At 42.2% G+C, this 23,029-nt stretch overlaps 1 protein-coding gene across 2 annotated transcripts in view; it reads right to left on the reverse strand.

Moving 5' to 3' along the window:
- The window catches only part of HTT (huntingtin), an 81,549-nt gene continuing 71,130 nt past the window's right edge, over positions 12,611-23,029 (reverse strand). For both annotated transcript variants that reach the window (XM_021394522.1, XM_021394521.1), the window contains 7 exons: positions 22,778-22,968; positions 21,865-21,979; positions 21,422-21,635; positions 21,157-21,262; positions 18,733-18,895; positions 17,949-18,109; positions 12,611-17,175 (listed from right to left, as the gene is read on the reverse strand). In XM_021394522.1, coding sequence (XP_021250197.1) covers positions 16,962-17,175; positions 17,949-18,109; positions 18,733-18,895; positions 21,157-21,262; positions 21,422-21,635; positions 21,865-21,979; positions 22,778-22,968 — 1,164 coding nt within the window. In that variant the 3' untranslated portion in view covers positions 12,611-16,961. The remainder of the gene's footprint in view (positions 17,176-17,948; positions 18,110-18,732; positions 18,896-21,156; positions 21,263-21,421; positions 21,636-21,864; positions 21,980-22,777; positions 22,969-23,029) is intronic.

Genomic DNA, 23,029 nt, shown 5'->3' on the forward strand with positions numbered 1-23,029 from the left:
GATCTGTATCGGGCTGCATGAAACAGCACGGTGAGCGGTCTCTTGGGATTTTGCTGTAAAAGCAGTTGGAACTACAATTAACAACAGCACATCTCAGGATAGCGAAAGACGTATAACTAGCAGCTAATTAGGAGGGCAAACACTGAAGCTTGTTAGCTGAGATGCTAATGAGAATTATACTTGAGTGGCAGCAGCCTAGCTATTCAGAGTTAATTAGAAACCTCAGCTGACAGTATATTGCTCTTAAGAGCTTTCAAAACAAACAACTTGGAAAAACTGTCCTGCAGCTAAGGATCTCGCGCGCCACGTCAGGTGACTCGTGGGCACGGGGAGCAGGCTCAGCCCTCACGGTAAGGCAGCAGCACGTGGAAAGGGAAAGGAAAGGAGAGGGCTTTGGTGGCAGGTGCGTGCCCCCATGGCTTTGCTGCCCCGTGCTGCAGGACGCGCTGCCATGCGCAACGCCGCTGCCAGAGTTGCTCGCCCCGTGCTGCTGCCCCCGGGCACCGCAGTGTTGGACTCTCTCCCCGTTTTGTGCAGCAAGGAGGCAAAATAAATACATATTATTAATAATAAATCAAGGCGCTTCGAGGGAATCATCTTTCAAACGTAACAGGGCGGCAATGCAGATGGTGAAGCGGGGCCTTACCTGGGCTGAGCTGCATGGCTGATTCCTGCTCTGAGTAGAGCCAGGGAGGCAAGGCAGAGGGGCTGCGTGTTTGAATGTTTCCTCTGTGCCTGATTGGAAGCGCAGGAGCCAGTCAGGGACAGGGGAGAGGCTGCTAAACTCAAAGTAGGTTGATTGTTTCAGGAAAAGAGTGGATACTGGAGAACCTGCAGGCTGGTTCATAGCGAGTTGAAATACAGGAAAAGGTTCAAGTGTCGCACGGGAGGGAAATGCAGAGGAACTGAGGGGATTTGCAGGCTTGCGGAGGCCCTGTTTGCATTAAAACTTGCTGCAGTTTCAGCAAAATCTGGTTTTAATTCCATTCATTGAAACCAATTGCAAACCCACGTGGATACTCTTAAACAGACTCAGCTTTCCAAGAGAATATCAGTGTAATTCAGATCTCAGTTAAAACAGAAAGAAGAGCATCCAACCACGGTTTTAAAGGGGTGTAATTAAACAGATTTCAAAGTGCGGCCTCAGCTGAAGAAATGCAACTTTAAAGGCAGATGCCACCCAGCAGTCAATGGCTGATGGTGAGAGAGGACGGGGAACTGCAGGTGCTGAAGCCTCCAGGATTTGTAAGACAGCCTCACGTGAGGTTCCCATTGCAGCAGAAGGGTGTGAGAGCACAGAGCAGTAAGAGCGGACACTAGGAACTACAGTCCACAAATCCATCCTCTTCTAAAGCCAAAAATCGCATTGTGTAAGCAGCATTCTGAAGAGAAAAATTTATCATCTCACTTCAGCTTTGGGAACAATCCTTTTCTCCTGATGCTTTCGAAGCAGAGTCAGGGCTTGCAGTTATTCAGGTCTAACAGGACTCATGAATGATGATTGAAGCTAGAGGCAAAATTCCCCAAACTCCAAAGCAACGTCGCTCTGGGCTTGACCTCACAGATCACCTGAGAACGTCGCAGCCACAAGCAGCACGCCTCAGCTCAGCAGGCAGCAGCCCTCCAGTGGCTCAGGACTGGAGGGAGGTTGGACTTCTGCAAACCCAGCCCTTCTGCAAACCCAGCCCCGCCTCTGATTTGTGCCCTGGTCCCTGGGTCACCATCTGAGGGTCTCCTTGTTCAGCTGCTCTAAGCACAGAGCATCAAAAGCCACTTGGCAACTCAAACCAGGCTAAATAAAAGAAAGAAAAAAGAACGTAAATGGGAGTAACTTGAATTAATCCTGTGGGGATTAATTCTCGTGGGGAACTAAGAGTATAGATAGCAATACCTGGCACAGTCCTCACGAACTGGCTCAGGTCCTAGAAACAATCCAGCCAGCACAGAGATCAAAGGGAGCTGCCTTCATCTCATTCTCAGGGCTTATTCCCTCCACCACCTCTCTCCCACCACTTAGTACTCCTGGTAGGTTTTCCCCTAATCAAAGAGTACTCGTATCAAAGAATTTTACAAAAGCAGCCTTCCCAGAGCTGCAGTCCCAGCTGGAAAGAAAAAGGGGCAAGACCCGAGGCATTGCCCAGGGCTGGCTTTGCTGACAGCAAGCAAGGGAGGCCATGGGGCAGAGCTTGGGTTTGGTCATACATTTGTATCTTCTCTGCCACTGCCCCAGAGCCTGCGGTGGCAGAGGGTGTGCGGGACACTGGTATCAGTGCGGTTTGCAGGGGATGGCATCTCCAGGGGGTGCTGGGTGGTAATTCCATTGCCTGAGATGACAAAGCACGTAACCATATTTTCTTCACCAAACGAAGAACCCAGAAGAGATTCTGCAATCTGCTAAGTACCTCAGTTGGAAGGGACCCACTAAGATCATTGAGTCCAACTCCCAGCTCCACACAGGACCAACCAAACCCAAACCCGGTGTCTGAGAGCAGTGTTCAAACGCTCCTTGAGCTCCAGCAGCTTGAGGCCGTGCCCACTGCCCTGGGCAGCCTGTTCCATGCCCACCACCCTCTGGTGCAGACCCTTTCCCTAACCCCCACTCTTCTGGCTGGAGCCAGACCCTGACGCTGTATCTTCCCCCATGTGCACAGCTCTAAGCACTTTGTTTCCCAGAGCAGCGAGTCTGCTGACTGTGTCTTTCAGCCTCTGGGGAAAATACAGCAAAGCTGGGTTCTCTGGATGCATTACTTACTGAGTGATCTCCTTTTTCTCCTAATGCAGCAGTCACTTCACTTCCCCGTCAGTTCAGGAGGGCAACATATAGCCTTTTAATGTCTTAACAGCCATATGCTATTCCCAACTTGTTACACATACTTAGTTCACATCTTCCCTTTGCAGGGATAAATGTACAGCTCCAACTCTGAATTTCATCTGTTTATCTTCCCCTGACTGCATGTCTCTCTCAGTGTTTCTGGCTTCACGCTGCCTCACGCACAGCATCCAACTCAACAGGAGCTCAATTCCCCTTTCAGGCTGACGATTCCCTGCTGCAGCAGTATCAGCTCCCTCTGTGAAGGATTCCTGTAAGCTGTCCCTTCTCTCCTGGCCCGCATCGCACACCTGCCTGCAAAATGGCATCATCTGTTACGTATTTTACCTATATCCCCCTCCCAGAACAAGGCTGCTGCTTGGTTTGCATTGCCAATTGATCTCCCTGGGGATGACTGTTTAGCTCTGCGGGACACACTGCCCCAGGTCTCTGGCTTGTAATGGGTTTAATTTTTTATCATGCTCAGAGCACTGCCTGCTGTCTCTACGTTATCATACGCACTGGGAATTTCCTTTGCTTGGCAAAAGTTCATGGTTTTATCAAGGATTATATCTGGGTTTTCTATTAATGGCTTTTCTAGTAATGCCTCTTAGCTTACTTATTTTTTTCTAATTTGTAGGCTGATCTCCTACAACTGACATAATGCCCCCAAACTGCAACACCTCATTGTTAATCTTAGATCACTCACCAGTCCTCTCTTCTTCTAGAAAGAAAAAGAAGAAAACAGCATCAGGAGCAGAAGTCTCTCCTTTGCTGAAGCCTTTGGCTTTGACTCAAGAAGGCTTTCATGGGAAGTCCCACAGTTCCCTGGAGGACTCACCTCCATCCCCACTCGCTGCTGCCACCTTTACTCTGCCCTCCAAAGGCAGCGACCAGAGCTCATTTTCTCTGTGCTTCTTGCTTCCACGTTTAATTTCTTGGCAACCAAGTATTGCGTCCCATGGCTGATGAATAAAGGAACTATTGTGCCTACGATGCCATTTTCCCTATTCTATGGATTATTTGGGTTTGTTTTGTTTCTACATCTGCCACTTAAGCAATTTGTACATCTTATTGGGAGGTCTCAGCTTGCATGTACACTAAGTAGTTCCATGTTTAATGTGTGATCTGTAATACAGGCATGCTTGCTTTTCCATGAACCCTGTGTACCATTTATTTTGTCCATAACATACAACAGGCACACCTTCATTCAACTTTGGTTTGGCATGACTTGCAGGGAGCTTATTCTCTTCTCTCACATCACAGTGAGGATGCCTCCATGGCCCCACTTGGACATTGTCTCAGTGCAGCTCTGAACACCTCCATATCCATTCCTTACCTGCTGACTTTGCTATGATCATTGTACTACAGTTATGCAGAACATGAAGCTTCTCACTGCATCTTTGCATTTTGCCTTTGCACAAACATAGGGGGATTTGTCAGTGGGCTTTTCATTGCACCTCAAATTTTCTTTGCTTGCATACTTCCTTTCGAGAAGCCTTACATATGTCCTGCAGTATTGGTGAAATGAACAGGAACATCGATGCATTATACTCTCAGCAAAAGGAAGCTGACTGTGCCCATGTCCTGCCAAAACAGCAAATAACTTCATTTGTACAATGCAGAGGCTGAGCTGAACTCACTGCTTTGCACATGGCCATCTCAGCCTGGGCTTGGTGCTACAGCAATGGCAGCTCTCACCATGATCGCGGAGGCTCCCATCTCTCAGGTTAGGCTTGTAAAAACGCAGCCTGAGTCTGCCAGGGAACAGGACAGAGGCTGGCAAGCCAACACCACATTCAAGTACACTTCAGCATCTTCACTCCACTTCTTTTTGTTCCGTTACTCAACGCTTCTGAGTTCATCTTTGAGGATTTCCAAGCATCAGCCATTCTGCACAGCTTGGCCATGCAATCAGCTGTGATTTTTTCCTGTTTCCTTGTAACGCTTGTCAATAGTTTTCCTATCGAACCTCATTACAGGAGGGTTTTTCTTTGTTTTTCAAAAGAAATATTTTACCTTAGCATGGCAAATCCATTCCTAATCCCACTAGAGAATGCGCATTGCTTGTTACCCTTACATCTACCCTTATTTTGCTTTTCCTTTTTATCCATGACTAGCAGCTTTGTAGTTTTCCTCTCATAAGCTAAATAAAGCCCAGATTCTGCACCTGTTTCTTTCTGCACCCATCTCTTTCCAGCAAGGGAGAATGCCCAGGAGCCCCTCCATCCCCCCTGCTCACAAAACAATTCTTAATTTTGGGTGGTATTGACCTGCCATAGCCAGCTTGTGTCTGCCACTGGGCGCAAGCACAGAAAGGCATCTGCTGCAGGACAGCTCTTCAGTTTTCTTCTTCTGACTCAACGTGCTCCTCTCCTCAACCGTGCCCTGAAAGGAGAGCGCTCCCTCTCCAGCACGTAGGCCTGTTGCAGCCTCTCAGAGCAGCCTCATAACAACTTCTGCCTTTCACCTGCAAGGTATCCCATGTTGGGAAAACAAACAAACCAAAGAAACCACAGTGCAGAATGTACATGGGCACCTATAAGCACAAAAGGCTCTGTATACACTTAATAACAAAGTACCCATTTCACATTTAGACCCAGCCCAAAGGACAGAAAACAGAAGCTGATAACAGCTCGGATATTGCTGCTTCAGCCTGATAAGATGGAGATTGCTTTTTTCCTCTGCTATTCTAAACATGAGCCTGTATTTCAGGTTAAAAAAAAAATCACAAGGAACTTTATAATAATTGGGAAAGCTTTCATGTCCCATCTGAAAGGGTTCCTTGAAAGAGATTAAAAAAAGAAAACATCAAGGAAGACATTAGGACTGCACCTCGCTCTTTCATCAGTATATATAGTACATAATGCACATCAGGTGCCACAGGAACTGCTGCTCAAGGTCAAAGCAAGGTCCTTATGAAAGGGACAATTACTCTCCAGCGACAGATAAGGAGAAGAAAGTCAAAGCTAAACACCGAGAGAGGAAAGGCAGGAGTGCTCAAAGTCAAGTGAAAGAGTTACAAAAGCCTTTACGTGGGGAACAGATCAGTTCAGAACCTGGCTGTGAATTGAGGCTTTATCTGCCATGAAGGGTCCCCCAACCTCATTTCCCTCCCTCACATCTGAAAAGCAGCGCTGGTACAAGCGCTAACGAGCGCGGTGCGGGGCCGACCTCGCATCCAAGAGCCGGTCACATGGCAGCAGGACATCCCGCTCCTACTGCCTGCGGGGCTGGGGTGAGGGTTCACCTCATGTTACCATTCAGAGAGCCTGGTTTCAGCGTCCTCGCTGCACTAAAACTCAATTAACCCGCGTTTTAGAACAGTGAATGACAAGTGAAGCTGAGGTCCAAACCGGTGCCACATTTGGTGGAAAAGGGATGACTGCAAATTTATTCTAACATCATTTGGTTCAGAGTTGATGCTAAAACATTTGAAGGCTCATGCCAAAACCCTTACTATACCTCTCTACATACGGATATATGTATGCTTTTACATACCCTGATTTGCATTGCAGTTGATCCCCGGAATCTTTCAAGAGACCCAAATTTCTTACAGGACTGGGAAGACTGGAGAAAAAAGATGCGTATAGACATGTCTCACCGTGTTGTCCTAAGCCAGTATGCAAGTGAATGCTTCAAGTGGCACTGAAAACTTCTGTTCTTTGAAGAAACAGCTAAATTTGCAACTTAAGCATGAAGCAATGGCCATATGAAAGGGGCCCGAGACTTCTCGAGACCATGGTAGCACTGCCTCTATCTCTGGCCAAGATGTGCTTGCTATGGAGATGGAAATACACAAGTCAAAAGACAAATGGGGAAAATGAGATTATTCCAATTTTGAAACTAAAAGGAGCAAAGAATTGGAAGGAGCTTCCTGGATATCCAACCTTGCACTCTCCATTAAGCAAAAAGGAGCCAGATGTTACCATGTCAAAAAAAGTAATGTTCAGTGTCCTGCCTCTAACAAACGCTGAAAGCAGTCACCTGGAGATCTGTATAAGAACAGAAGAAGCATATCAGAGAATTTTCCAAAGTAATCTCTCGGCCTTCAGCCATTCACCGCACAGGGACTCCAAAAGACAGATGTGTTTCCTGTGCATTTAATAATCTGCAATAGTGTACTCTTTGATCTTGTCTAGTCTCCTTTTGAAGCTATCCAAACCCTTAGTATTTCAACATCCACAGTTTTGGCAAAGAGCTCTGCAGCTTAACTGCTTGCAGCATGAAAAAACATCTCCTTTTCCTTGTTTTCAGTAAGCTTCATGTGATGCTTCCTTCAGATACACAAATGTGGATTTAGATGCTCTGTAGCAGTCAACCTGTTCAAGCACGAAGGGATCAACTTAGGAAAGCTGGACTCCACCTGGAGTCGAACCTTGACCTCTTATCAACAAGAAGAATCTGGGGAACTACAGGCTCAGCCTTACTTTGATCCCTGGGAATACAATAGAGCAAAAAATCATGGAAACCTTTTCCAAACATCTTAAGGACAAGATGTGGTGGAAACAGAGACCTGACACTCCACCTAGACTGTCACAAGTCCACAGGGCCAGATGGGATCCACCCGAGAGTGCTGAGGGGGCTGACAGACGTGATTGTCAAGCCGCTTTCCGTCAGCTATCAGTGTTCCTGGTCAACAGGAGAGGTCCCAGAGTATTGTAGGCTTGACAGTGTGACTCCCATCTACAAGAAGGGTCATAAGGAGGATCTGAGGAACTACAGGCCTGTCCGCGTGATCTTGGTGCCAAGGAAGATTATGGAACAGAGCATCTTGAGTGAGATCTTATAGCATGTGCAGGACAACCGGGGGATCAGGCCCAGCCAGCATGGGTTCACGACAGGCAGGTCCTGCTTGACCAACCTGATCTCCTTCTATGATTGAGCGACCCGCCTGGTGGATGAGGGAAAGGCTGTTGATGTGATCTACCTAGACTTCAGCAAAGCCTTTGACACTGTCTCCCATTGCCTGGACTGGTACACTCTGTGCTGGGTAAGGAGCTGGCTGGAGGGCCGGGCCCAGAGAGGATGAAGTTCCTAATGGGATGAAGTTCCACAAGACCAAGTACCACGTCCTGCACTTTGGCCAGAACAATACCAGGAAGCATTACAGGCTTGGGACAGAGTGTTTAGAATTCTATGCAGAGGAAAAGGATCTGGGGTGCTGGTTGACACTTGGGTGAACGTGGGCCAGCAGTGTGCCCAGGTGGCCAAGAAAGCCAATGGCATCCTGGCTTGTATCAGAAATAGTGTTGCCAGCAGGAGCAGGGAAGTCATTGTCCCTCTGTACTCAGCACTGGTGAGGCCACACCTTGAGTATTCTGTTCAGTTTTGGGTCCCTCACTACAAGAAAGACATTGAGGCCCTGGAACATGTCCAGAGAAGGGCAACAAAGCTGTGAAGGATCTGGAGCACAAGTCGTATGGGGAGCGGCTGAGGGAACTGGGATTTTTCATCCTGGAGAAGAGGAGGCTCAGGGGAGACCTTATCACTGCAACTCCCTGGAAGGAGGTTGTGGTGAGGTGGGGGTCAGCCTCTTTTCCAGCGATAGGACAAGAGGGAATGGCCTCAAGTTTTGCCAGGGGGAGGCTCATGGTGGATATTAAGAATTTCTTCTTCTCAGAATGAGTGGTGAGGCTTTGGAACAGGCTGCCCAGGGAGGTGGTAGAGCACTGTCCCTGGAGGTGTTTAAGGAAAGGGTAGATGTAGTAATTAGGGACTTACGATTGTCAGGAGAGGAGGAAAAAAAAAAAACAAACAAAAAACCAAAAACCAACTTGCTTGATGCAGTTAGATGAAAGGCACCGGTACAGAGATCGTTCTGGCTGCCTCTGGAGCAGTAATTCACAGGGAAAACTAGTTCAAAGCACAAATGAAGTATGTATTCCTTTTATGATCCAATATAAAGGAACACTCAAGGTCTAATTATAAAGGTAACAAACACTACTCAGAAGCAGTTTCAGGTTCTGCAACCTTCCTCATCTTGTCATCACAGCTCTCTGACTTAAAAATGCTTTCCCTTTTCTTGCTGCTCTGTAAGTACCCATGCAGCCTGAAAGCAAAATGCAAAGGTAGGAAGCAAAGCGGAAAGATACTCAGGAAATGTTTTCAGGCATAATACAGAGCTATTGAAGATGAAGAATAAGATGATACTGAGTAGAACAAACAGGGTCTAACCATTTGCCCCGTAATAAATCTGCTCAAATGCTCTGACTCACCTCTTCCTACCATTCCTTCATCTCCAGGCTGTAGCCTGCAGCCAGATGAGACAAAGCCACTTCCTGCCCTCCCTTCAGCTGAGGGCTCTCAGTCACTTTCTCAGCAGCCAGGGCACTGTCGGCCTGGCTGTGTCCCACTGTGTCCCCAAAAAGTGCCACCAGTGCCCCTGTCCTGGGGTGTACCGCAGCACCTTGCTCAAAAGGACTGCTCAGATTTGAAGTCCACAAATTGCCCCAACCATTTATACCCACCTGAAAGCTGCACACAGGAGAAGGAATGATTTCCCACAGGTATCAATGAACCATTTAATTGCTTAGGGCTAGGGATTGTTTTTAGATTTTTTTCTTAAATATACATCGATACTTTCCTTGAGGTATCCGTAGCTGGTCATCAGCAGACAAGAAGGACCTTTATTCAACTCTTCATCATTGTCATTTGAATGAATGTCCAGCTTTTGTAACAGGCTTTGAAACTCTCTTCAATATACCTCCCTTAGAGGTAAATTCTTGTTCACGGCACTCAGAATCCAAAAGTATTTTGTATCTGTGAGATTTTGTAGTCAGTAAAGCATGAGTGAAATAATCATATTTGCTCCCCGATTCTGAGATTTTTTTTCAGGTAATAAAGCTACAGGGAACAATAAAGTTAAAAATCATTAATTTAGGATTGGCATTTATGTTTCATCTAGAGTTAATGTAGTCAAACTGAGAATAAAAGCAGTGTATACAAAGGGGAGCCAGACTTCACTAAGAAGTTAATAATTAATAAGCACTTTGATGGTATTTACCCCATCAGCAAAAATGCAAAAAACAACCCCTTAAACTAGAAATCTCACTGCAACAACCTGAGTTTGTATTTTCACTAGTACATATAGCCCAGCAATCTTTTCTAGCCCAACACGACAGCTCAGCATGACTTCTTACAGTGTTCCACCATCACCACAATTAATTTCAAAGGCATAATACCGAAGTTCGGATTTTTATGGCTTAAAAAACTTAGGTTTGCTTAAACCAGTTAACTGCGACCGATCAAGTCAAACCAATTTAGGTTTGCTGTATTTCTTCCCACAGAAGGACACTCTCAAACCCCATAGCAGGCCAATGGTAGAAATGGAAAAATAACCTGTCAGCAGAATACAAGCTCCTGCTGTGCCATCCCTAACGTAACCTGGTCCCCCACACAGCGCTGTCTGAAGCAGCAGGTTCCTTTCACTTGCACTGTTGTTGCTGCCTGCAGGTTTCCCAGCTGCCAGTTCCTCACATTTCTTACGTTTTCAGATCACACTGCAATGGAAACACGTATTATCCACCACCTCACATTTCAGTAACTCTGCAGCATATAAACGTGTTTCTTCAGTGAGGATAGGTGGAACTAAAACAGCAGTAAGGCAAAAAGTATCGCTTTTGAAAGCATTTGACTTGGGTACTGATTGAGAAACATCTAAATCTTTTTAGATTACCACAATAAGTATTTAAAAGTTACAGGTTTATTCACCTCCCTTCTAGAGAGTTGCTTCTTCAGGATCCAAAATTCATTCATAAGCTCCAGGTACTTTGGATCGCTCCATCTTACCTTTCATCACTCAGGCATGGCATAAAACTTTTATTTCAAAGCTTCAGCGTGGTGAAATATTTATTCCAGGGGTCAAGGCAGAGGAAAGAAGGGGGGAGGAGAAGGAATGAACCTGAGACGTAAGGATCAGATGCCTTGAAATGCTTAAAAAAATACCTCCCACTTCTCAAGGATTAACTTTCAGTTGAAACCAAAACCTGCTAGTTTCAAGCAGTTACGAAGGCAAAGAGAAATCTCGAACAAAGAACAATTAAAGGAATATCTGTCCTGACTTGCCTGAAACAGAAGTTAGAAGACAAATTGCGTTATTCTCGCAGACAGTAACGTGAATGCTGAAGATGGTATATGAAATGTCAGCATTAACAAGACGTATCAAGAAAATTGATAGCAAGCTTTACACTTGCATTTACATTGGATGACGAGGCAAATACTTCAGTATTAGAGTCACCGAAACGCAAGATCATGATGAAAGCCCACTTAGTCCCTTTTCCTTAAGGGGAACAAAGAGGTATAGTAGATCTTCATCTGGGGACTTCCAGTTAGTGAAACGCTGAGATGAATTACAAGTTTTACAGGGCACGTTATTCAAGATGAGCTAGATGAGCAGAAACATACTGTTTAAATGGTTTAACTTCACCTGGCTCAACTGTGCGCGCAAGCTTCTGCGGCAGAGTCAAACCCAGCCCTGAGGGATGCATTTAGCTTGGAGCCCAAACACTGCAGCCTGGCTGAAAGAACTCCAGAATGTAAATAATGAGGGAAAACAATCAGGTTGCACTCGATCAAAATCTACCCATGACATTTGCAATTGGAAGGATATGAAAACAGCACCTGGGGTGAGGATTATGATGCTATAACTTGGATGTATATGCCATGGGAAAGAACAGAAACAAAATTCATGTAGAATTATGGCTACAGTGGAAGAACAGGAGGTTTGGCTTAGCAGATATTCTATATACTGTATAAACCTTTTCATGCTTTACTTCCAGCAATCCTAGAAGTCACAAGTCTTTTCATCTCCCCAGTTATGCAAAAATTGTGGTATAATTATGCTATAGTTCCACACGCAATCAAAGCTCTTCATCTCGTACCTGGGGCAGAGCCAAGCCAGTTCCAAACTGAGGGCTGCAATACTTCGATAGCTGCACTGACTACAAAGGGACGAACCAGTACTCACATGGGACAGGAGAAGCAGTGGAGAAAGTTGTTAGAGAAAATTGAAGAATTCTACCCCTAGAAGTGCAGCGCTTCATCTTCCTGTGTACAGCAAAACATCTTCACTCTTTTCAAAAATTAAACCGCTCCTCTTCTCCGAGTGAAGAACAAAAGCTGAAGGCTATCACTCAACTAAACCAAGTGGTGACAGGAGCCGCTGATCATTGCTACCAGCTAGGAACACTGACGAGGAAAAATGTGTGAAAAATTTATCTTGACCAAGAATGAAACCAGCACGTGCTTGGTACATTAAGCTACTACTTTAAAGCTTATTCCAGAATTTCCCAAGAACAGCCAAGAGCTGCAAAGTTAATCATAACATGATGTCTCTAACAGCCGAGTTCTGCAAGAGATCCTCCAGTGCTCAGCAGCAGGACCACCCAGAAATGTCTTTTAAGATGCAGGCCCAATGGAAAGCCTAACAGCTGGGGAATCAAGCTTAGGCAAGATAAACCATTTTTTCTCCAGCGTAACATAATCTCCCCCGTAGGACTGCTGCAGATAAAAGCATCCTCATCCAAAAATACAGCTGTACACTTACATTCTGCATTTTCTGATCTCACAGTTTTGGCAAGCGTGACTATTAGATACAATTAAAAGCTCCGTTGTGATACTTCTTTATTGCAAACAGCACTGAGATTCTGAAGCACACCTACAGCTGCAGATAGTTCAAGTATTCTGGCATATTTTTAAAATACTCCAGATTTGATAGTTGCTGAAAAGGAGACACTGAGGAAAAAATATAGTGAGAATGCAACAAGTTTTTTTTTTTTTTTAAATAAACAGAGAAAAATGTCTTACAGCAATTGTTATATTTTATTTTCTCTTTTAGTTTCAAATTGCAGTATTTTCAGCATTTCTTTAAACTTAAACATACATCTAAAATTATACGCTTTCCTTTTATTTTGAGTACAATTGTTCTTTGGGTTGGGGCTCCAAGCTTTCGCTCATCACTGCCCTCGAGCTCTATAAGACAACACCACGGGGTGCTGTACATCGCATGCCTTCGCCTCGTCCTGCGTCAGGTTGAACCAACTTGATGGTATGCGTACACAGACTGATGGGAATGATAAGCTCACACAAATGCACATGACAGAAAGCAGCGCATGCTTCACAAATGCTCTGCAGCATTTATACCCAGGCAACGTGAATACAACTAAAAGCTGACATACTACAGAAGCTCTCCTGGGTATGACTGTGGGATTCTCAAGATTTTTCAATGGATGCTTCAAAGTAGCATGCACAAAGAGTTCGCCTGAAATCTCAGTATAAGATCAGCATATTGAACTTCTCCGTAATTTTGCTACATTGCTTACTCTAGTTCTTACAGCAGCTTGCTTTTTTTTTTTTAAACTCTAAAATAAGGAAACTATCTAAATTAAAGTACCAAAGTACTTTGCTCCTTTATAACTTTTCTCATCTGTATCCCTGTAACCAGAATTGTTTTAAAAATAAAAGAGCAAAGCACTTACCATTGTCATATAATTGATTTCTATCATTAGTGCAAATTTTACTTGGGATTGTACAGGAAAACATCTGTCTTATGCAGTCAATGTACTTGAACCAATACCTTTTACTCCCACCCCATCCCTTTCAACCACTGGGTAAGATTCTGAATGACCAAATTTAATCAGACTGCTTATTGCTATATTTATTGCTCATTATACTCTTAAAATTTCTTCTATTTAGGAAGCATAAATGCTTAGGTATGACAGCTCCACGAATGTGTAAGACAAAAAATACATCTGCTGCTCTTGGAGAACTGTCTTTGCGGTGTTTTTGACACAACCTCCTTATCCGCTATATGAAGTTAACAGCCATTTAAAAAGGAGAACGGGAAGACAGAACACTCTTTAAGGTAAATCTATTAAGTGAACAAATTTCTTTTAATCCAAAAGCTTCCACTCATTCCCCACTTCATTTGATCTAAGTCACTTCAATCATTACTTAATGCTTAAGGAATGCTCTGTTTTTTAAGAAACGAAACTTCTTGGTACTGAGAAGGCATTCCTACCAAAGCAGAAGTAGTGCACAATCATTCATTTACTTTAGGGAAGAAATGATATCTGAGTATATGCTCAAGAGAAGATTTACATAAACTCACATTCTGTTTCAACTGGCAAAAAAGCATAAGTAGAAAAGAAAATATTCTGAATACTTTGAGTAATAAATGATTTCAAATGTTCTGCATTTTTTTCCCTTAAATCCAACATCAGGATTTCTTAGCGACCACTGTTCTGCTGTTTTGTTCTGCTGTTGCTGTCCCCATCGCAGACCTATTGACTCTTGTCACTACAAGCAGGAAGGAGTGATTTTAAGTACAATTTCACTCCAAAAGAAGGAAGAGTGGGGAAAGCAAGTACAGGAAGAGGACAGCAAAGTGCACTGCAGCTGACACGTTAGATTTGAAGCACTACTTGTGTGCCCATTTCCACTAGGAAGGCCCTTAAGATACATTCCCTGCAGGTCACTAAGAACTTCTAAAGAACAGCAGCTCCTTTTAGAAGTTTCAGAAACATACTTCAGGAGGTATATATATACTACGACAAATCTCCAAGAGAAGTCCAAACAGAGGGAGTAATTACTAGCAGTGAATCCATGAGGGTAGAACTGACTGCATCAGCTCCTAGAACTGGGTAACACAAGTATTTGCTTAAAGGCCATTTGAGGAAAAGGGGCTTTGTCACATCAGATGCTTCTCATCCAGCCATGCTGACTGCTTGGTTCAATACACTCCTTTCAGTGGTTGGAAAGATTCTATGGCAAGTCCCAAATCGGTTGGTTTGGAAAGTTTCATAAAGGGACTAGCTCCCATTATCCCTAGGTAAAGTAACCAACTAGTCTGTGTTAATCATGAGGAGCTTAAAATTATGAAGAATTTAATGGTTTGTAACACAACACATACTGTTGGTGAGAATATGACTAACCTGATGCTTAAAAAATATATTAAAATCTATTTTAAATTTTGGAAAATAGCTTACAAAAATATCTTCACTTAAACTATATATCATACAAAAACTGACTGGTGTGTGGGTTTACAGTACAAAACGATTATTGGTGGTTACAAAAGGGAAGAGTGATCTATACTACCCTTAATGAAAGCACAGGGCATTATACGTCACTGCCTTGAATTAGTCTCTTGTCAGAATTAAGATAATTTCCAATGTAATTCAAAACTTTCAAACAGTATCTATTAAATCTTTTTCTGAACTCCTATTCAGCTTCTTTTAAAAATCACCACAGTGCTGTGGCCCAAGAAATAAGAGTAACCCAACTAAGGGCAGAAATAATTGCTCTAGATAGTAAGATCTGTAGAGAGCTAAATACAGCAATGTCTACAGTTGTTTCTACTGCCCATATTATCAGTTTTGCCTTTTTAAGAGGAAGTGACACCAGTGGACAATTCCTTTTAAATCAATTTATGGGCAGAAGTAACAATTTTTGGTCTAGATTGGAATTAGTTTAAATACATGGGTTTAATAAATACAAATATACACATTTGTTTACATTAAATGTTGTCACGTGTATAATTTCCACATATACATTATATACAGAAATACATACAAGTACATGCTCCTCCTGACAACACTATCTCATTTTTCCAAGTGTCACCAAAAGGTGTGATAAGAAAGTGAAGAGAGGTTAAATATAGGACGTGACTGAAAACCCAGCTATCATTTTTATATAATTAAAAATTATAGCAAATACAACTACAGACAAACGCTGTGCTTTCCCCATGTAACGTTTATGAATCAGTGGGGTTTCCTGGGTGGTAAGTAAAAGCTAAATCTGGCCCTGTGTAGTGCTATAAAATTCTTGATATTTGTACTGTGTGTCTAAAGCATTATGCGTATGACAGGTAATAAAAGCAGTTGTGTAATCTAACACCTTAGCCAGTCCCAAAGTAGACCACAGCAGCCTTCTGATTCTCAACTGCTAGTATAAATTTGTTCAAAGTGAGTGTGGTTTGAATCCAGTTGACTCCATGGTCTCAGTTAGGAAAGGTCAAATGGTTATTGACTACTGGGGAGCTTGCGCTACTGTCTCTTAAATGCTGTGCAGCAGATAAGAGCCATTTCTTAAGTATACAAAAGGCTGATCCAAAGTAACTAGTCCTCTCTTTTACCGTTACATTTCTAGATAAAGGAATTCAGAAGCTACAAGTGGACCACAAGAATGCCTCCGTAATACAGTCACTCAAGACACATTAAATCAACATATTCCAGTTTCAAAGCGCTTTAAGAAAAAGTGAGATGCAAAACAAGATGTAATCTGTACATTAAGATGGGTTTTCAAAAGGAACATAAATCTGAGCACAAGGAAAAATGAGGACAATACAGATGTCAAGACATTCAGTAGCGTGGCTTCTGTTCATCTCAAATTACATCACAGCTCATGCATCACACATCTTACAATTTTACATACTGTACATGATATAGAAATAGAAATATTTAAGTTAAAATTTCTTTTACTGATATACCGTACTCAAATTTTAAATCCTGAGAGGAAAAAAAGAAACTAAGTGTGGTTACGCATGTGCACCACATCTCTGATACCACCAACACGTGCACCACAGGATATAAGAAAGTCTGGAGAGGATTTACATGCTGGAAGTGTAACTCATGAAAGCCATTTTCTCTTGTCCTTGTCTGGGAAAGACAATTCAATTCAACAAATTCTATTTTGTACTACACAACGGTATATACATGTACATAAAACTATGAAGTTTTCTAATGACTGCAGCTTGTAATAATAGAGTGTTTCTATCAGTTTCTTAACAGCTGCAACACAGTGGCTTCAGCTGAACATTAGGAAGAAGAGTAATACCAGTTACCTTGTGTGTAGCACTTGCTCATAGTTTACAGTTAGTAAATCTGTCTCAGGTTAGTCCCAAACACCACTTGTAGAACACTGACAACTCTTTCCACCCACAGGTGGCTGGTGTCAAGAACAACAAAAACTACACTAGATTTTTCAGGTTATTTCCAGTGCTGCAGAGCACTTCTCCATGCATTCCAGAAGAAAATAAGTGGCAGGTCCATGCTTATCGCAAATGCAACCCCAGATACTTTCTCGATCTCGCATTTCCTATAATTCACATCAGATTCCAACACTAGTCATGCAATTCCGTTATGCATCAGGACATTCAACATGCTGTGACCTTGTGGACATTTTGCAAACAAGTTAGGAGGCGATGATATGGGGTTCCTGGAGATGCTACCACCTCAAACACTGACTGAAACGCCCTCCGATCTAATTCTTCATCGATCTGATGTCGGTAAAAGTCTATGGCCACCAAACAGAAGATGTTAACATCCACTTGCTCCAGTTTTCCCATTCTGCTGATAATATGTGGAAGACTGAGATGTAAGTTAAGGTCATAAATGACAGAATTTGATCATATTTGGTGTACTACTCTAAACGCTGCTCTCCAATAAAATGGTGTATTTTTGAGCTCACTAACAATGTGAAAAACACTGTCACATGTTCACTGAACTGCTACTACAGAAGTCCTGTCTCTTCAGTAGCTTAACACAATTTTTTATTTCCAGAAACTTACTTTAACCTAGCAGCAGTCTTCTTTATCTAATGGAGGAAATGGTGTAATTAGTGCTACAGTCTGAACTGCCTACAGTGAAGGAACATTGCAGTCATGAGGAATCATTAGGAAATTTCAAACATGATGTCTAAAATATGTCTATTTTTTTGCCCAATCATGAAAGGCAACACTTCCCAACATTTATTTTTTATTTTGTAGGAGGAATAAAAGACAAAGAATTTATAGGTGACTGCAAAGATATCCAGTGAAGCTTTTTTAAAGCCTCTTAAAGTAATGAATTTCCAAATCAACCTGAACAGTCACAAGGAACAAAAATTTAAAAAAAATAGTTTTAGGTAACTGTATTCTCAATATCTATTATAGAAGTTCCTTCTTCCTGAAACTTGACGCACTGAAAGGACAAAATCAAGCACAGCACAGCTAGAATAAAAGTTCGCTGTTCTGGTTAAGGTTTCTTTTGTGCATGTACTAAATTGTGTATTAAGTTTGTACTTTCACCCTCCAAAGCTATCAATGTCCTTTACAGAATCACATTTACCCAGAAGTGACACACATTCAGTCTGTTTAGGATACATTGCTGAAATCCATTGACTGGTGGAAGCACTGACAAAAAAACAGGAAAGACTCCACATTGCCATTGCTACAGGTGTTCTCTGTGTGAAATTAGAGAGAGACAGCATCACCCAGTCACGGACCATTGAGGACTGTCCAGTGGTATGTAGTGTCTGGAATACCTGCAAAAATATTTTAAATAGGAATAAAGACAAGATATACAGACATGGGAAAGGAGTTTAGTTTCTCTTTTAAAGGTTTACCTAATCTACAAAGGTCTGAAATTCACAAAATCAGTTGCTGGAGACAACTCTGACAAAGTGATTCTGCAGAGTGGACTCATGACACCTGTGGCAAATAGGAGTGAGCACACAAAAAACAAGACCTGCAGTGTGTCTCTGTTTTTAATACATTACAGATGGTGCACACATGCACTCTTAATTGAGGCATGAATCCAATAAGCAGCTGCTGAAACGCAGGATGCCAAGAAGCCCAACTATGTCTGCAGAAGCTTGGCTGGTTTCGTAAGACCAGATGACCTGGAGTGGCTCCTTGAGATTGGAAGAATCTGAGCAGCAGAATCCCTGCTATTAATTTATTCTATTTTTCCTGTATCAAGGTGATTCTAGATCCTACATTTCCCCCAGAACACAAAGTTCACACCAGTACACGTCAAACACTGCTGAATAGCTTATTAGATCTAGTGAAAATTATATTTGCCCCTTAAATTCAACTGCTGAAGACTGAAGAGCTGTCACTTAACAGTTCTCTGAAACATGCAAGGAAAAAGACAGATGTACATTACCTTATAAACTACTGTTGCCATAAATTGTGGATAAGGCTGCTGATTGGACAGAAATTCTCCAATAACTTTATTCATTACATCTTGTGGAGGGAAAAAATCATCAAGGAATTGTGGAAGGATTCGGGCCACTACTCTAGCTTCAAAAGGAAATCCCTTCCGGATCCTAAAAATAATAGAAAAATAACATTTTATGATTTAATTCCAGTAAACATTTTTCAAATTAATTGCAACAGGAAGAATTTTCATTTTTTCATTATTTTCATCTTTCGATAGGCAAGTCTTAAACACAAGAATTCAAGACTTCGCCCCATCTTACACTAACAGTCTAGCCTAAGAAATCTAACAAAGCTATTATAAGTTATTAGAAGATATTCCCTCACCTGCCCCCCAGCACTTTTTTTCCACTTCCTTTCTCAAGTAGCCAATATTTTTTAAACCACTGGTTTAGAGACAAGATTTCACAATACAAATGCTGAAAATGTTAAATGAGAATAAATAAGACAGGGAGATCACTACTACTAGTTGTCAGAAAAAAGACTACTCTCTTCAACATCTTTATCAATAATCTGTAAAGTGAGATTGAGCGCACCCTCAGCAAACTTGCAGATGACACTAAGCTAGTAAGTTGATACAAGAGAAGGAAGAATTACCATCCAGAGACAAGCTTGCAAAGTGGACCAACAAGAAGCTAATAAGGTTCTACAATGCCCAGTGCAATGTGTTGCGCTTGGGTCAAGGCAATCCCAGGTATGTGTAGACTGGGAGAAGAACTCACTGAGACCTGTGAAGGAGGACTTCAGGGTTTTGATGAACAGATGGACTTGACCGTGTGCTTGCAGTCCAGAAGGTCACTGTATCCTGGGCTGCATCAAAAGAGGTGTGACCAGCAGGTCGAGGGAGGTGACTGTGCCTCTCTGCTCTCATGCGGCCCCACTTGCATTACTACATCCAGGCCTGGGGCCTCCAGCACAAGAACAATATGGAGCCACTGGAGCGGGTTCAAAGGAGGCCACAAAGACAATCAGTGAGCTGGAGCATTTCTCCTATGGAGAAAAGTTGAGGGAGCTAGGCTTGTTCAATTTGAGGAAGGCTCTGGGGAGACCTCACTGCAGCTTTCCAGTACTTAAAGGGAGCTTACAAACAGGAGAGAGTGACTTTTTACACTCTCATAGTGACAGGACAAGGGGGAATGGTTTTAGACTAAAAGATGGGAGATTAAACACTAGGAAGAAATTCTTTACTCAGATGGTGGTGAGGCACTGGAACAGGCTGCCCAGAGAAGCTGTGGAATGCCCATCCCTGGAGGTGTTCAGGGCCCAGTTGGATGGGACTCCAGGCACTCTGATCTTGTGGCCGGCAACCCTGCCTACAGCAGGGGGGTGGAACTGAGTGGGGATGGGCTTTAAGGTCCGTTCCAACCCAAGCCATTCTGTGATTCTGTGATAAGCAGAACCTTGATTTCCATTCATAACACTTTTTGCATATTTTCATTCAACACCAGAATGACTAATATATCACAGAGAAAAGCACTGTAAAAAGGAGGAGATCTTCAATTTAAAGACTACCATATTTAATGAACACTGATTGGAAAATCTTCCTAACAAACACTGTATCTGTCGATGCATCAAGATCAACTTAGTAACTGTTGCAGGGAATAATCATAAGACACTTTCTGCTTCTAATATTCCTGTTTGTTTTACTAACTCTTAGGAGTGATTTTTTCAGAAGCACTCAAGCACTGCTCAAGCTCTGTTCTCACTGAGTGCAGAACTGAAACCCTCATCCAGCTTTATGGAAAAGCCACTAAACACACACACAAAAAAAGCCAGCCATTATGCCACAAGCTACTACACAAAATCTAACATGCTACGCTCACTTAACACAGTTTGAGATTGTCAGATGAGAACAGGGGTTATGAAATACTTCCATTAAATGAGTTCCATGTGAATACAGAAATTTTACTGTACCCTTCCACTGCAGTTACTTAACAGCCTTGGAAAGAGCAACATGTGGGTGGGGGAAGGGGAAAAGAGGTTTTAAATTGTTAAGGATGGTTTCAAAGATTATTTCCCATAACTGGGATTTATATCGTTGATTATGTAGAAGACATCCTGAAAAGCGCTTAAGAGTTTGACCTGAAGGGAGCTGGAAATACATTTATAAAGTATTACAGTTTGTGCAACTCTGAGTATCAGTTAGGACATGTCTGTTTTCCATTTACATTCCTGTACATTTGTGCTGTGTTCAGCAATTCCATCAGTGTTACTGTGTATACTGCAAGTATCAATTTTAAGCAATGGTAAGCAGAGAAACATCATTAATTAAATATTAGAACTGTCAAACAGAGAAGTGAGGAGACAGTGCCAAAGAATCATTTCCCCATCAGTGCCCCATGACACGCTTTATCACGTTTTATCCTCTCACCTATCAAAAAGAACAGATACTCGTTCCATAGCCACGATCACAGATTCACTGTCGGGGGCTGCAGGATTTGCATCTGTGGAACGACTGGGGCTGACTTTTTCCTTTCCTAAACCAAAATAATTTGTTACAAATTTACTGCAAATGCCAGAATGAGATCTTTTTATCCTTGGTAACAAAAACAATTGAAAAAAAAATTAAAATTAGCACTGTTAGTAAGCTAGTCTTTCAGCACATCAAAGGTATTTAAAAAAACAAACAAAAATACCTGTATACATGCAAGTCAGCATTAACCCAAGAGCTGCCATTGCTCTGTGGGGGCTCTGCACATTCACTCTGTCAACACTCAGTTTAACCAGAGATTCACTATCCAGCCTGGAAAGCTGCTCCGAAAGGAGGAGTCGTTCTAATCCCCTCAGGACGCAATGGTAAATAATGGATGGTGTGGATTCATCGCTTCCAGACACCATGACTCCGCACATCTGAAATAAAGAAAAAAGCCATCTACTTGTTTTTTGAGGTGTGTTTAGGACACCTTCTAGCAGCTCGCTATTACAGGTTGTATGTGAGGAACTGCATGTAAGGACTGCTGTATAAAGGAAGCCTGATGAAAGTAAAACCTACTTCACAAAAATCAAGTCAAGAGTTAAAGATATTATGTGGTGATCACAAGTTACATAATTACCTTTGATTGTGGGCATTACAACATACCTGTATAATTCCTGCAGAGAATTCAGGTCCTACATCAAGCGGATAGTTCTCTATCAAATAGAATGCAGCAGCACACATTACTAAGATATGCTGTTGGTTATGGACAGACACACAACTGTAAATAAGAAAAAATGCCAGTAATTACTTACATAAGTTATTTAAGTAATGAACGGAGACAATACAAACAAGCTTTAGAAACAGCAGGTATTTTTTCCACATTAAATTTACGCAGTTTTTAAACTGTACAAAATATCTCCAAGTGATTTGCACAAACTTGTCACATGCAGTAAGAGAGCACTAGTTTTCATGGAAAGTCAGTGCAACATTCCCCAATATTTTTTCAGTAATATAATTACAAGCTATCAGTGCTTCACTTGTTTAGATGAAATATATTTCATTACCGATCCTGCAAATGTCAGTCAAGGAGTATGCCTTTTGACAGAAAAGGAAGGAAGGGTTTAGGGAGCACAATTTACCAAAGAGACAAAAGCCTGAGCAAACAGTTTTCTCACCCTCAAATATCTTTTCACTTCTGTAAATAAAACCTTAAGTTGGCTAAACTTTGTTTGTAAGGTTAAAAAAAAAAAAAGACAGGAACTTAAGGTGTTTGATACAATAACCTGCTCTAAAACAGACTGAACATGGCAAACATAAAGGTCCATAAAGGACCTTTTTGTTCACACATGAGCATGCAGCAGTTCCAGTCAGAAGCAAAAAGAGTGGCACTGCAAGAAAAACTATTCTTAGCTTTTCCTAGTTCTAATAAGGCAAGCCTATAAATCTTAATAAACTTCTTTTTTGTTAGTTTTTAAAAGTCAGACTAAAGTAAGCTAGTTTACTTTGATGTAAAACAAACAAAACCTCCCATTTATATCAAGTGAAAGAGATGGTGGGAGAGAAGAAAAAGTCTTACTGTGCTACTGCTCTCAAATTGGAGAGCAAATACTCGCTGATGATTGGAATGAGTTGCTTCGCTGTCTCATCAAGCAGGTCACACTCAAGGATATAAAGAATTCCATGCAGAGCCCCAATTCGACTTGGCATATGGGTGCTTCTCAAGGTAGATTCCAGCAGTCGACTAACTGGTTCAGCCACAGCTTTATCCTAATACATTCAAAAATATGCTCATTACAAATAAACACTGGTGAATCTTGTCATTCGGAAA

The sequence above is a fragment of the Numida meleagris genome, chromosome 4 (assembly GCF_002078875.1).
Source record: "Numida meleagris isolate 19003 breed g44 Domestic line chromosome 4, NumMel1.0, whole genome shotgun sequence".
Classification (NCBI taxonomy): domain Eukaryota; kingdom Metazoa; phylum Chordata; class Aves; order Galliformes; family Numididae; genus Numida; species Numida meleagris.